Source organism: Mytilus trossulus, chromosome 7 (assembly GCF_036588685.1).
Source record: "Mytilus trossulus isolate FHL-02 chromosome 7, PNRI_Mtr1.1.1.hap1, whole genome shotgun sequence".
Taxonomy (NCBI): Eukaryota; Metazoa; Mollusca; class Bivalvia; order Mytilida; family Mytilidae; genus Mytilus; species Mytilus trossulus.
In genome coordinates, this window is record NC_086379.1 from 6,923,047 (window position 1) to 6,939,563 (window position 16,517).

At 32.1% G+C, this 16,517-nt stretch overlaps 2 protein-coding genes across 2 annotated transcripts in view; one reads left to right on the plus strand and one right to left on the minus strand.

Moving 5' to 3' along the window:
- LOC134724557 (TGF-beta-activated kinase 1 and MAP3K7-binding protein 1-like) overlaps positions 1-16,517 on the plus strand; it is a 381,784-nt gene that overhangs the window by 346,557 nt on the left and 18,710 nt on the right. The gene's annotated exons all lie outside the window — the stretch shown is intronic.
- LOC134724561 (ubiquitin-conjugating enzyme E2 S-like) lies at positions 7,516-16,499 on the minus strand. The gene is made up of 5 exons (XM_063587661.1): positions 16,337-16,499; positions 13,535-13,682; positions 9,419-9,609; positions 8,783-8,919; positions 7,516-8,193 (listed from the first exon to the last, which is right to left on the minus strand). Exons 1-5 carry the CDS (start codon positions 16,343-16,345, stop codon positions 8,055-8,057), a joined length of 624 nt encoding a protein of 207 aa, XP_063443731.1. The 5' UTR covers positions 16,346-16,499; the 3' UTR covers positions 7,516-8,054.

The window sequence follows — 16,517 nt, forward strand, 5'->3', positions numbered from 1 at the left end:
TCACCAGAGATACTTCATGAGAAAACGTATGTGAAGGGCCTTAAATATATCAGAGGTCATTATTTAGTTGTAAGTACTGGAAATAGTTATCAAATGTACCAGATGTCATTTCATCTACATAAGGCTCATCAGTGACTGATCAAAATAGTCAAAAAGGCAAACATGTATGGCTAAGATAGTACAAGAAAATCCTTAGTTTTTGTCGAGCCTGCAACTTTTGTTGCAGAAAGCTCGACATATGGATAGTGAGGCTGCGGCAGCGTTAGCTAACTTCTTAAAAGCTTTATATTTTAGAAGGTGGAAAACCTTGATGCTTCATACTTTGTATATAGATGCCTCATGTTACGAAGTTTCCGTCGGTCACATGTCCAATGTCCTTGACCTCATTTTCATGGTTCAGTGACCACTTGAAAAAAAAGTTCAGATTTTTTGTGATGTTGAATTCTCTCTTATTATAAGTAATAGGATAATTATATTTGGTATGTGCGTACCTTGCAAGGTCCTCATGCCGAAAGACAGTTTTCACTTGACCTCAACCTCATTTCATGGATCAGTGAACAAGGTTAAGTTTTGGTGGTCAAGTCCATATCTCAGATACTATAAGCAATAGGGCTACTATATTCGGTGTATGGAAGGTGTACATGTCCAACTGGCAGGTGTCATCTGACCTTGACCTCATTTTCATGGTTCAGTGGTTATAGTAAAGTTTTTGTGTTTTGGTCTGATTTTCTCATACTTTATGCAATATGTCTACTATATTTGTTGTATGGAATGATTGTAAGGTTTACATGTCTAGCGGGCAGATGTCATCTGACCTTGACCTCATTTTCATGGTTCAGTGGTCAAAGTTAAGTTTGTGAGTTTTGGTCTCTATCTAATTCTATAAGCCATAGGTCCACTATATTTGGTGTATAGAAATATTTTATGATCTATATGTCAGTGGCGCAGGTTTTATTTGACCTTGACCTCATTTTCACGGTTCACTGATCAGTGTTAAGTTTTTGTGTTTTGGTCTATTTTTCTTAAACTATAAGTAATAGGTCAACTATAATTGTTGTATGGAAGCATTGTTAGCTGTATATGTCTGCCTGGCATTGTTCATCTGACCTTGACTTCATTCTCATGGTTTATTGGTCTTTATTTAGTTATCTTGGTTAATATTCAGTTAATGTGACAGTTATTCGCCGCGATATAGCCTTTTTGTGCTAATGCTGCGTAAAGCAACCAACAATCAATCAATCAATCAATGTGACAGTTGTAATAAAGCTTTATACTTAGGACTATCAACATAATATCAATGATTAGTAAAGAAGGCGAGACATTTCAGCGTGTGCACTCTTGTTTTAAAAAGTTGAAGTTTTGTTAATTTTTTTTTATAAAAATGACCATATAATTGATATGCATGTCAACATCGAAGTGCTGACTACTGGGCTGGTGATACCTTCGGTGATGAAACGTCCACCAGCAATGTCATCTACCCAGTTGTGTAAACTGTTATCAAAGGTACTAGGATTATAATTTGATACGCCAGACGTACGTTTTGTTTTTATCATCAGCGATGCTCAGAACAAAACAGTTATAAGCCAAACAAGTACAAAGTGAGGACATAAATTTCCAAAATGTTGTGCCAAATACGGCTAAGATAATCTATTCCTGGGATGAGAACATCCTTAGTTTTTCGAAAAAAATCAAAGGTTTGCTTTTTAATATTTTGCTATCTACTTTGTATGTGTCAATAGGTAACTTGGGGCTCTAAAGCTGCAAATCCTTGGTAGACTATAATAGAATGCATGACAAAAATCTCTCCTTTTTTTTTTAACTTGTGTCGCATATCATTTTTTGTGCCAGCGCAACTGAACGTTGGGGCATATTGTTCTATCTTTAATTGTCCGTACATACCTCCAATTATGATACTCATATACAGAATCTTCAGAGCGAACAGACATGTTATCTAGTAAAAATTCAAGCCGCAGTTAAAGTATCAAAGCAAATCCAATTGACATAGTTCTTTTGTTTGTTACTAAAAAACAACCTTAAACAGTTTGAAATATATGTTTCGATGATTGGTCTTTGCTGCTTTCAGTAATAAATTGTAACTTATAACAATTAAGAAACAGGTCTGCAATAAAATGGTTCACAGTAATTCTACAACTCAATATTTCAATATATCAGTTGAATTAGAAAATTGCGATTTAGAAATGTTCATACCTTTTGAAGCAGTAACAATTACTCCACTCAAGCACAACGGGAAAAATCCTTTCACGGTTTTAATTGCAGGATCAATTGTTCTGCTTGTATATTACCAGCCGTGCATTTGTTATTGGAGTTGTTGCTCGTTACTGAAAGCAGCAAAGACCCATATCTGATGCAAGATTTAATAACACTTTTAGATATTTGGATGCTGTATTGTCTCTCAACATGCTCAATAATCACGACTTCAGTATGGGCATTTAAAAAGCCAGAATGCGAAAATATGATAATATTTTAAACTGTTTTAGTTTGGTTTTTTTGGTAACAACAAACAAAAGAACTATGTCAATTGGATTTGCTTTGATACTTTAACTGCCATTGACTTTTTACTAGATACAATTTTTGTTCGTTGTGAAGATTCTGTATATGATTATCGTCAAGTTATCGGAATTACAATGGGGAATAAATGTGCACCACTCATGGCGGACCTGTTTCTGTATTGTTATGAGTTACAATTTATGTCTAAAATGATATTCAGCAAAGACCCATCGAAACAATATTTGATGCAAAATTGACAAACACTTTTTAGATATTTGGATGATGTATTGGCTTTCAAAAAGACGACTTCAGTATGTACACCAAAAAGTAAAAACACAAAAATACTGAACTCCGAGGAAAATTCAAAAAGGAAAATCCAAAATCTAAAGGCAAAATCAAAAGTCCAAACACATCAAACGAATGGATAAAAACTATCATATTCATGACTTGGTACAGGCATTTTCTAATGTAGATAATGGTGGATTGAATCTGGTTTTATAGCTAGCTAAACCTCTCACTTGTATGACAGTCGCATCAAATTCCATTACATTGTCAACGATGCATGAACAAAACAAACATACTCAAAGAGTAAAAATGTCAAAAATAGGGGTACAGCAGTCAATATTGTGTTATCATCTTAATATCACTATAAAAACAACAAATGTAACGAAGAAGCACAAAAAGGCATACATCAAATTTAACATACTCATTTTGCTTTTCGTATATATATATACGACTTAATTTATCTATATAAAATCTACCCGTAAAGAATAGATATTTATCCTGCCAAACTGACTTTAAACAATTTAAAGCCAATACTAATAATGAACACTGACCTTTCTTGGGTCTTGACATATATGTCTTTAATACCAAAATTATTATAAAAGAGATGATTTTTCATTTCCTATTGTTAATATCTACTTTTAGATGTGACGTTTCTTTGTCACCATCACATGGTTTTTATATATCTCAACTTGTTCGATTCGCTAGTGTATGTGACAACGTATTTTATTGTAACGAAATAAATCTCTGCAGTATATTGCACAAGGGTTTTCGATATCATAAACTAGTCAAAACATTTACTAAATTTGATCATCGGTACAAGCTAGGACATCATTGGTAAATATAAATACAACATGCAGACCTCTTATACGTTCAGGTATTTTACATCCAATCCTTTATGTCAATATTCTTTACAAAGCACAAAAAATGACGAAACGATGAGTACAGCTCACATTTGCTCTTCCAGACAAGGTGAAATATCAGATCATGGTCAACTGACACCTGCCAGACAGACATGTTCGTCTTACTATCATAATAAACAACAAATTCAGCTTATCAATTGCTTTATATAGTATCTGTAAAATAAACCAAACCGAAAAAAACTTAACATTGACCAAATATATTGAGGGCACGGGCAGATAAGATCTACCACTACTAGTCAGATACTACAATTTACGATCATTCAATATACCGAATATAAGTTTACCTGTTGTTTATGGTATACAATTCATATAAGAGCAAGAATACATTTTCTCTGGTTTTGAGATGATAATGGTATCCGAGACACTTGAGATACTATTTTATTTCTCTGTTTGGGGATGATTATGGTATTTAAGATCCTTGTGGAACTGTTTTATTCTTGATTTTCGTGATGATCTTGGTATCTGAGATAATTGAGGTAAAGTTTTATTTCTTTGGTTTGGGCGATGAATATGGTATCTGAGACACTAGAAGGGTGGATTTTATTTCTATGTTTTAGTAATGATAATGGTATCTGAGACAATTTGGGGACAGTTTAAGTTTTCTGGATTGGTGAGGATTTTCGGATCTGAGATATTTAAAGACAACTCTATTCCTCTGGTTTGGGGATGAGTATGCTATTTGAATTATTTGAGGGATAGTTATATTTTGCTGGTTTGGTGGTGATTATGGTATCTAAGACACTTGAGGGACAGCTTTATTTATCTGGTTTTGTGATGATAATGGTATCTGATACATTTAAGGGACAATTTTATTTCTCTGGTTTGGTTATTATTATGGCATATGAGATACTTGAGGAACAGTTATATTTCTCTTGTTTGCCGGTGATAATTATGGTATCTGAGACACTTGAGGAACTGTTTTATTTCTCTTGTGTCGTTATGATTATGGTATCTGAGATACTTAAAGGACAGTTTTCTATTCTTTTTTGGTGATGATTATGGCACCCCAGGTACTTGATGAACCGTTTTATTTCTCTGGTTTGGTAATGATTATGGAATCTGATATGCTTAAGAGATAGTTTTATTCCCTCTGATTTGGTGATGATTATGGTGTCTGGTAATACTTGAAAAAACAGTTTCATTTCTCTCTGGTTTGGTGATGAGATATGAGACATCCAGCGACAGTTATTTCCCGGTTTTGGTATCTGAGATACTCATGATACTTGAGAGACAGTATTAAAAAAATCCTCTGTTAGGTGATGATCATGGTATATGAGACACTCCAGGGACAGTTTAATTTCCCGGTTTTGGTATCTGAGAGTCGCTTTTTACTCCTATGAAAAATTTTGCTTGATTTGTAGGTTTACATTTTTGACATTGTGTTCAAATTTTATATACCATGGTCATGTAGAACTCTAATATTTATCTTGAAATTAATTCTATAAGGCTGAAAGTATATTAAGGGAAATAAGTTTTGATTGATTGGTTTCAGTACTATTGTCCTATTTGTTGGCCTTGTTTTTGTCGAGCCTGCAACTTTTGTTGCAGAAAGCTCGACATAGGGATAGTGATCCGGGAGCGGCGGCGTTAGCTAACTTTTTAAAAGCTTTGTATTTTAGAAGGTGGAAGACCTGGATGCTTCATACTTTGTATATAGATGCCTCATGTTACGAATTTTTCGTCAGTCAAATGTCCTTGACCTCATATTTAGGGTTCAGTGACCACTTGAAAAAAAAAATCAGATTTTTTGTAATGTTGAATTCTCTCTTATTATAAGTAATAGGATAATTATATTTGGTATGTGTAAGGTCCTCATGCCCGTCAGACAGTGTTCACTTGACCTCGACCTCATTTCATGGATCAGTGAACAAGGTTTAGTTTGGTGGTCAAGTCCATATCTCAGATACTATAAGCAATATGGCTAGTATATTCAGTGTATGGAAGGACTGTAAGGTGTACATGTCCAACTGGCAGTTGTCATTTGACCTTGACCTCATTTTCATGGTTCAGTGGTTATAGTTAAGTTTTTGTGTTTTGGTCTGTTTTTCTCATACTTTATGCAATAGATCTACTATATTTGTTGTATGGAATGATTGTAAGGTGTACATATCTAGCGGGCGGATGTCATCTGACCTTGACCTCATTTTCATGGTTGAGTGGTTATAGTTAAGTTTTGTGTTTTGGTCTGTTTTTCTCATGTTTTATGCAATAGATCTTTTTTATTTGTTGTATGGAATGATTGTAAGGTGTACATGTCTAGCAGGCAGATGTCATCTGCCCTTGACCTCATTTTCATGGTTGAGTGGTCAAAGTTAAGTTTTTGAGTTTTGGTCTTTTTATCTAATACTATATGACATAGCTCAACTATATTTGGTGTATGGGAATATTTTATGATCTATATGTCAGACGCACAGGTTTAATTTGACCTCGACATCAATTTCACAGTTCATTGCAGTGTTAAGTTTTGTGTTTTGGTCTATTTTTCTTAAACTATAGGTCAACTATATTTGTTGTATGGAAGCATTAGCTTTACATGTCTGCCTGGCATGGTTCATCTGACCTTGACTTCATTTTCATTGGTCTTTGTTTAGTTATCTTGGTTAATGTTTAGTTTATGTGACAGTTGTAATAAAGCTTTATATTAAGGACTATCAATGATCAGTAAAGAAGGCAATACATTTCAGCGTGTGGACTCTTGTTATACCGTATATTGTGACTTGGATGGAGAGTTGTCTCATATCACATCTTCTTATTTATATTGACTGTTTTTATGGTTCATGTCATTGTGTTTCAAGTTTCAAGAGATTTGGTCAAGATTCCAGTGTTATTTCCATCTGATCATTCCAACACCTTAGAAACCACAACTTTTAAGGTCAGTGGCAGAAACTGTACATGTCAGAACCAAGTTTAAACTTGATTTAACTCTATTAGTGATTTAACATGTTTAAAGTACATGTATATTACTTTGTTTATTTTTCTTATTACACAGTAACTTTTGCTTGTTGCGGACAAATATTTGTATCACCTTATATCCCCTTTTTAAGGAAAGGTATAAGAATATTTATAAAATTCAACTGAACTTTTGATGATAAATCATGATTCCTAAAAGTATGTGCATGTGCTTCAATTAGTTATGATAGTGTTGCTACATCACAGTACAGAAATCAATCTTTAAATATCTGTTTGAAAATTGCATTGTTTTACATTGCAAACATTACTGATGTCTTCAAGATGTTGCTGAAAAATCTTTGAATTCCCCCACCCCTTATTATATAAAGAAAGAACTATTTGAGTGTTGAACTATTCTTAGTGACATCAACTCTGCATTGAAACTTATATTTTTACATGGTGCTGTCATGTCGGACACCTGAATGATCTTGAAAAGAGGCAAATATGCATTATTTGTAAATAAATCAGGCATTTTGTCTTGTTTGACACTTTTTTTAAATGTTGTCATGTCAAACCTTTAATTACTTGCTATTTGTTACAGATTTTGCTCATTGTTGACAGTCGTACCGTCACCATAGTTTCTAGCATTTACTGTGAATTAATTTGTTTTTGTTGATTCATTTTTTGGGGACAGACGTAAATTCATTTTGTGGTTTATCACATGTTCATAAAACATATTTGTAACGCATTTGCCTGTATGAACAAATTTCAATAAAATTGATACCTAACAAATAATATTGAAGTTACAGTAGTCATAAGAGTCTGGTTGATAGCTGTCTCATTGGCAATCATGTGGTATACATGTACCACATCTGCTTATTTTACAAATATTATAGAATTATTAAGATTTGGATTTCATTTTCATTTCAAATTTATTATTAGACACATATAATATATATAATTAAGAATTTTATGATACAAATGAAAAATGGAACATGAAGCATTCACAGACTTCAGGTCATAAAATTAAAAAAAAACTTAGAAAATGTAAATGAGTAGATTTTCTAAGAAATAAAATTTTTATAAACAAAAAATTAATTAAATAAATAAACAAATAAAAACGACCAGATCGTTGTGTACACATTTCACCGTTACAATTATATTGCAGCTGGTAATTAATACATTACAAAAATATCGCTGGACGTACAACAAATGTCACCGAATTGTTTTGTCGAGCTATGAATGAATATAATGGTACTTCATGATTTCCTTTTATACAAGAAGGTTGTCAGTTTCATATAAAATTCCTGGTTCATAAAATCATACACACACAAATCGCATTTACACACTTATCATATAAACCAAGAAGGCCAATTGCGTCCACTTCTCTTCACGCATAAATACTATCATTGTATGAATAAATACATGATTAACATACACAAATACATTATATCACAATCTTTTTAACACTTTTTTCTTCTCTTTTTTCTTTTTGTCTATAACTTTTTTGTCTCCAGCATGTTTTTTTGCCAATGGCCCTTCTAAACAATTTTTACTCAGTGATGATGGGATTTCTTTTTCTTCCATACATCTACAAATATAACAACCGATTTACAATATTACACATATATACTATATCAGCGCATAAAGAATTTTCCTTGCAAATGCATGTTATATAAATCATTGCATATATCAATTACATACAGCTATTCATGATATAATCGATAGCATACAATGACAAGATCTCTAAATATGATCATTTTTTGAAAGAATTATGAAAATAGCCATCAACATGGTCAAGGGATTCCAACAGCTCAGTTACGTTTTACCCGTTGGATAATTTTCTTAAAAATCTTTTAAAATAAGTTAACACAATTTACATTGGTTTTGTCATTTCAACCATGCCCACTCAAATGTAAACTCAGATTCTGCAAACATATTTAATAAAAAAATTGTAAACCTATATATGCATGATATACTAACTGTTCATTAAGAAAGGATGGACACAGCGTACCATTTTATTTGTTTTTTATCATATGTCCCCATTCAAAATCTACATGGCATGCCAGAGCTGAAGTGTAAATAAATATAACTTTTCTGTGTCATTTGGTCCCTTCTGAAGAGTTGTCTCATTTGCAATCATACAGCATCTTCTTTTTTATATTTAACTATACACTTACTTCATTGGTTTGGCATGTATTTCTGTATAAAGTTTTGCCCTCGTGGAATAATCTTCATATTGTTCTAATAATAATTTTCCTGCCTCTTCATTTAATGCAGATTCTGGGTTTGGTACTATTAGTAAACATTTAATGGTCTGAAATAAAACCATATTTTTACCAAATATAATATTCAAGCATTGTCATGACGGTTCATGTGCAACTTATTTTCTTTTAAAAAATAAATATTATCTATAATACCTTAAAGAAACAACTTCTAGTGTTTACGAATTCCCTTCTCCCTCTTTTAGAATCAAGGTTTTCATATGTTGACTTCCAGATTCTATTTTTTTTTAAACACCACTGGTACATGCATGATTGATTTTTTTTATCTGTTATTAGTTTATACATGTTATAATCACCAGTTCATAGTTACAACTTTTAATTTATAAATTTTTCTTTAATATATTGCTGAAGGTCATTCAGCCATAAATGTTAATGCTTTTGGATGTTTTTATTCAAAGGTTTTCTATTTTATTAAGGTATCAAATAATGTTTGATAGTTTTTGCAACACAAAAAGTCAATAGAAATCAAGATGTCAACTTTTTCAACATAAAGTAAACAGTGCATAGAAGAACAACGTAGAATAAACTTACTAATAATATATGTTTAATCCCTAATTCAGCTTTCCAGTCTTTTTTCAATGTATTAACACAAATTTCACCATTACTTGCAACATTTGGGTGAAATATTCTTGTTAAAAAAAATCCTTTTGGTGGTTCTGATGGGAAATTTTTACCAAGTACAAGTTTCATTCTAAAGGATCCTCCTGCATATGGTGTTCCCGCTGAAACATGAAAAGTTTTCAATATCAAAAATTAATAAATTAATGTCAAGAAAAATTTATACATAAAGGGATTGCTTTATAAATCACTCTTTTTGGTGTTGAGTGAATCAGAGTGGAAAGGTAAAGATTAATTATACCCTGATTTATGATACATGTACTGTCATAGAATTATATCTTTTGAATATATACCATGTATACCGTGGGTATTTCAAAGTGAATGAACACACACAATCTTATTAGCAGTCCTAAGATACATATTCTTTTTTTTTGTAGTTCTGGAATTAAGCTTTGTTAATCATATTAATTTTGTTAAAGTTTCCAAATATATTTATTCTATTTTGACTGTTTCAATTTGTAGATCCTCACTAACACGTTAACACTGATCAAGAAATATACATCAGTATCACTACATGAATGTGTGTTTCTCTAATTTTTGTGCTATTTTCACATTTCCTGACCTGTGTGAGAAAAATATTTCTCCTCACTAGTGAAAAATCTGTTCTCGGCAAATGTTTAGTCGAAATTTGATTATGACGTCAAAATGTTTTGTTTTCTTCTCAATTTTCCTATTGTGACGTCATAAAAAAAAGGCGACCTTGCCTGATGACGTCGCATATAAAGAGCACAATTTTCTGAAAATCTTTGAAAAAGAACGATAAAAAGCATTAGAGAAACAGATTCCGACACTATAACTCGTGTATTACGATATTTCTCCACTCTCGACAGTTAAATTTTATTATTTAAAGTGCTCGGCAAGCCTCACGCTTTAAATAATAAAATTTAACTGTCTCGAGTGAAGAAATATCGTAATAAACTTGTTGCAGTGTAAGAATCTATATATCTAACACTGGTTAATTGAATCAATCAGTTCTAATCAAAGAGCTGAAAGCTCTGAGGAAAAATGACGCCACTGTCTCTAATATCAATGAATATTGGGATAGTTTTTATGCAAGTCTTGATTTGCACATACCTTAATTAGTTTAACAATGCAACATGTCTCGTAAGCATATAATTGATATTCGTATATGTGTGTGTGTGAAGTGAAGGTGACAACTGGCTGTTTTTTTTAAAGACAAATGAATAGGTCAAGACTACCTGAATTGTACAAATAAATACCGTAGTAAGGCTTGTATATTTCTCACTAGTACATAGTCTGAATCCGGGTCCATTCGCGCCCATTCACGTTTGCGCCCACTCATGTTCGCCCCCTTTCACTTTCACACCCTACATGTTCGCACCCAATCTTGTTAATTGGTTTTGTGTTAAATAACTCTGTAAGCAAGTGTTTTCTTATAAGTACAATTGTTGTCATTGTCTCAAAATAAAGTGAGACAGCATTTTTTTTTTGTGTTGATAAAATCTTAATCATGTTTTGGATAGCGTATTGTTAAAAATAATAATAATCCTTTCTAAATAAAGTGGTATTTTGTCAACGTTTTATTTAGTGTTGATTAACTCTTAATCATGTTTTAGTTAGTGTATTGCTATAACTTTTGTTTCATTGACTTGTTTCCAAATGAAGTGAGATTCTGACTATGTTTTTTTCTGTGTGTTGAATACATTTTATCATGTTTTGGTTATAATAGTGGATTGCTATATGTTGGTTCCTATATTTTATTGTTTCGTTGTTTCAGATCAAAGGGACCAAGCTGTTAAAAACAATTATCTTTTGTGTTTTTCCTTTAAAATCTTCAATGTTTTACTCATACCAAGCTATAAATACATTCAGTATTTACACCAAAGCAATTTAAAACAACAATCATGATTTTCCAATTATTGAACTTGAATTTGAATTAAAAATTGGGCGCATATGATTCGAGTGCAAACGGACCTTGGGTGCAAACGTGCGAACGTGTAGGGTGCGAAAGTGTATTGGGAGCGAACAGACCTGATACCACATAGTCTGAACCCCCTTCTCCCACAAAATATTAAGTAAATAATCTTTTTGTTACTGTTATCAAAGGTCTAATGAAACTCAGGTAATTTCAAACATTTGTCAAAGAATTCTAGTCAAACCGGCACCTGGGCAAATCAACACCTGATATAGTCAATTCGTCACCCATGTTAAAATATATATATTTTTACCAGTATTTTAAGCAAAAAGAGTAAAAATAAGAAAGGGGTTGCCAGAATTTTTTTCAGTATACAAGCAAAAAGAGTTAAATACTAACTTTCACATTTTAGGGTGTTCATGTACATTTTGTATATATTTATTTTTCTCAACTAAATGACTTTTTTGGTGTATTTTTAATGATATATATATGAGTAGTCTAAATACTTATTACCTCTCGCAGGGCTTTTTTAATTTTATTCTGCGACACCTTTCTATGACCTCAAGGCTATGTTAATTTTTTTTAGGGACGCCTTCCTACGTAGCCTTCCTTCGAACGTCGTAGGAAGGCTTCCCAGAAAGAAAAAAAATATCCTTGCCAGACGTCATAATAATTTGGACTAATACATGAGATATTGGATATTTTTATGCATTATTTTAACCAGTTGAGCATTTTGAAGGATTGTTGGTTTAATGCTGTTTAAACTTTACTGAAAAAAAAAAACACCTTAAATTTGCTAATTATTTGGCATGAAAGTTTGATTTATTGAAAGGGACTCATAGTTTTCCATTTTATTTTAATAAAATTTGTCTAATTGTTAAAACAACAGTTGGGTAAGGGCTTCGTTGTTTATCTTTAAATGACTTTATACACAACACCATATATATTCACTTTGGTTTCCTTGTTTACCTAAATACACAACAACATATTCACTATGTACTTGGTAACAGTTATTAATTAATTGAAAAGAAAATATTATAACAAATATTATTGGATGCCAAATTGACGTCAAATAGGTGCCGATTTGACTAGATGCCAGTTTAACCAGGTGCCGTCTTGACTTGTACATTTCTGTGATTGTTTGCCGTATTTTCTTGAGAAAACCTATTTTCCATCATCAAAGAGAAGAAGAAACTGCTTGAAAATGATTCTGGAACGCTTCATGATTGTAAAAATAAGTTTAATTCACTCAAAAAAAAATTTGAAACTTGCGATGTTTAAACAGGAAGTTTCAAAAGCATGTGTAAAAGAAGAAATTAACCGGTGAGAGTGGAAATCCGTACATGACAGATATCACTATAGTACGACTTTGAAAGTAAAACAGTTCCATCCTTTTGTAAAACAGTCTTTAATATACCGATCACATTAATGTTTGAAGGGTCTTAAGCTTATTCAAACCATATAAGTCGGTATGAAACACCAAAACGGAATGAACAAAAACTGATTACGTTTTGTAGTTTACAAATTCTAAACTGGTTCACGTCAAACTACAACACTTTGTTAGAGTGTAGTGGAATACAAGCAGAAACCAGTTAGTTTGTAAAAATATGAAACAGAGTGTAAACTGGTTCCTGGTTGATTACTACACAATGATCATGCATAATGATAACACAAGCAGATTCCAGTTTGTATGGAAAATAGTAAATACGAAACCAAGCGCAGTAGGCAGAGGAAATGTAATGAAGTTCAGGTCGTCATTATTGGAACAATGACTGCGTCATTTTCCAAAAAATGTGCTTTTACAATCAAGACAATTAATTACTTACAGTAATAAAATTGAGAATTAAAAACAAGTTTAGAAAACATGTTTAGTCTGAGTCTGTGGGTAGTCTCATCATGCTCATTGGCAATATAATTATTATTTCACTTTAATCCCTCAAACGTACAATTCTTTTCTCAATTTGCTTATTTATTCATGGCATGTATGGGGAGACCTGAATTCTTGTCATAATTCACTATCTTTACCAAGAAATTGTGGAAACAAAATCTTAAGAAAAAGCATTTTCAGGTACAAAAAATAGTGTAGGTATGGAAGCACTATAAACATGATAAACACGATTTTTTTTCCATTTTGACCTTACTATTGGTCTTACCTGGGCCTTCAATGTGTGCTTGTATGTCTGTAATGTCTTCATCATTAGGGAAAATCTTGATGCCTTCAGGAGGGTCGTTACATAAATCGGCTATTTCTTTAGCAAGACTTCTGATTACTTGTGGAGATAAATTTTCAACATTTGATACCTGCAAATAAATAGACAACATACAAAACTTTTCTTAATCAATTTGCAAATAAGCACATGAGCATTATCGATGATCATTGATGATGACGAGTATTAAAAGAAGGTGAACAACTTTTAACAGCTTGATTACCATTTATCATAGAATAATCAGATTATCTATTTCGACCAGTTGGGCATGAATCTAGGTCACCTGGTCACAAATGATATGGAAGTCTCATCCTGGCAAAGTCGATTACCTTATTTTGTAACAGCAAAAAGCAATTGACTTAGAAAAAAATAAACAAAAGTTCAACAGGTACATGAGGTAGCACCTGCCTTAATAATGTTAATATAATTTTGAAGTGTTCGTAACAGTTTCAATTTTCTGGATTTGTTATTATGGTTTTGGGTTTGATTTCTATGTTTAACATTTTATTAGCTCTTGATTGATTTTGGACAACATGGAAATAAATTATGTACATACAATGACATATGTAACATTCTAAAAACTCCACAGTTCTTTCGTGAATTTCTAGGATTAATATCTATCCTGCCATGCCTATCCTATGATCAAATGATTCATCATGTTCATGTAATTCCTCTATTAAATATGCAAAGCCAGCAAAGATAACATTTTACATTGTATACATGGTATAAATCGGATAAGACATGTAAATCTAATAACATGTTTACAGAGATATACTGTCATGACTGTGTGTATATCCATGTATCATTATGTAGCCTGGCCATGGTAGTTCTGTATGGTAGAATTTTTAAACACACGGAATTTAAACAATACACAAATTAAAACTTGTACATATCATGTAAATACCAATTGTATGTTATTTGGTAAATTTGGAAAATTGCACTAACATTCATGACATTGAGATTGTATACCTGGCTATCAAACCATAAATATATTGTTATACAAATGTATCTACAACATGTACATGTAGTTTTTCACAAATTGTATTGGTACAATGTACATGTAACCAATGGCTGCCAGGAGCTTCTCACACCTAGAACTCTGTAGATCCCAGATGTTAATAGTTTAAATTTGTAAATTAATAACTGTAAATAGTTACTGCTTGTTTTAATAATTGAGAAGGGAAGGCCTCATGATTTTACGAGCAAGAGTCTTTATACACTCAAGAAAAGTCAGACTATGTATTAAAAGAAGAAATGAGACAACTCTCCATCCAAGTAACAATTATATATTTATAGATATAGGAAGATGTGGTATAGGTGCCAATGAGACAACTTCAGTGTTCTCCCCAGAGCCTTTTAGCATCAAGGTAATGTGATGCTATATTTCTAAATGTGATGCTATCTAAATTGGGTTTCTTATAGATTGTGTTATGAATGTGATGCTATAATTTTTCGAAACAAGATGGTATTTCAAATTTCCTTTTTACCAGGATGCTATATATATATATCTGAAATATCTGGGGAGAGCGTTAACATTGAACTCTCCATCTAAGTAACAATTTATAAAAGTAAACCATCATACAAATGTAGGTCAAGGAAGGGCCTTCATCACAGGGTATACTAACAGTCTTCTCCTGAGGCCGATGTGACGCTGTGGCCCAGCAGCGCCTTAAAAATATTTTCGTAATTCCTGCAGTGCCTTAATTAGCAGCTGTCCCTTTTTATTTATAAACTTTTGTTATGCTCTATCTGCATTATTAAACACATGTCTCTTAGCTTTATAATTCATCTTGCATGTCATGTCAGATTGCTTTCATGTCACAATAACCTTTAAAAAATTCTGGGTAGAACACTGTCATATAATGACTGTTCTATACTAACAAGCTGTATTGTTCAAAGTAATAAAGAATTGATTTAAATTATGGTACCAAATTAGCTTCACATTTGTATAAATTTATAAATATTAACAATTAAATAAAAAGCTTAAATAGCTAACAATTTATGAATAACCATCTAATCTATAAATCACCAAAATAAAATATTTTCATGAATATGACATAAAATTGAAAAACATCTCTTTCTAGCTACAGGTATTTGAATAAAAAAGGGTGCGAACATGTTCGGTATACATGAGGGTATGAATGAGTACTACATGTTTTGCCTTTGGGAGAGAACAGACCAAACATGTGAGGTGAATACATGTAGGGTGCGAATCTGTTTTGGTTTTTTTACTGTTGCTTTGGAGGCGAACAGACCCAAATTATACCCTAAGCATGTAACTTGCAAAGTCTAAGAGATTTTAAAAATAAGTTACATGTTGATAAACCAAACAATTAATGAGGAATATAAAACTAAAATGACTGGAAATAGAAACATGTGGTGTCGAGACTAGGTATCTAGTGCTCCTGCTACAGTACCCGTTCTGAACCTAGCCCTACATACCCTAGGCTATGTTTGTAGACTAAAAAGGGGGGTGGTACATTTGTTTCACTGTCACTTCCCATTTAACTTGCAATTACGCAATATTACGTTTTTACTCTAATCATGGTATTATTTCTTCTCTCTTGAATTGAAACCTAGATAATGAGTTCAGAATAAGATTAAAATTATTTCTTGGAAGATCAACGAAAAATCTGTGTATTTTTTTTATGAATCAGTTTGGATGAAAACAAATCCATTCTTGTAAAAATATGTCGAATTCCTTGAATTAAACTGTGAGAAAATTAGATAGCAGCATATACCACTTACGTTCGACATTATTTTTGAGTTATTCTGTCCAAAATAAGTTAAAATATTTCTGTATAATACGAAAATCCTTTCAGAATAATTCAAAACGTCAGAATTTTGCTTGACCCAATTTCGAATTAAAATATGAAGTCTCGTTTACACGTGATGTAGTTTGAATTTAATTCAAATTTTGAGAAAATTA

Bases quoted from the DNA above. Each gene is read 5' to 3' on its own strand.
- LOC134724561 (XM_063587661.1), bottom strand. The intron at 8,920-9,418 runs GTAAGTTTATTC...GTTTTATTTCAG, and splicing joins GGATTAAACATATATTATTA to ACCATTAAATGTTTACTAAT. The intron at 8,194-8,782 runs GTAAGTGTATAG...TTATATTTGTAG, and splicing joins ATACATGCCAAACCAATGAA to ATGTATGGAAGAAAAAGAAA.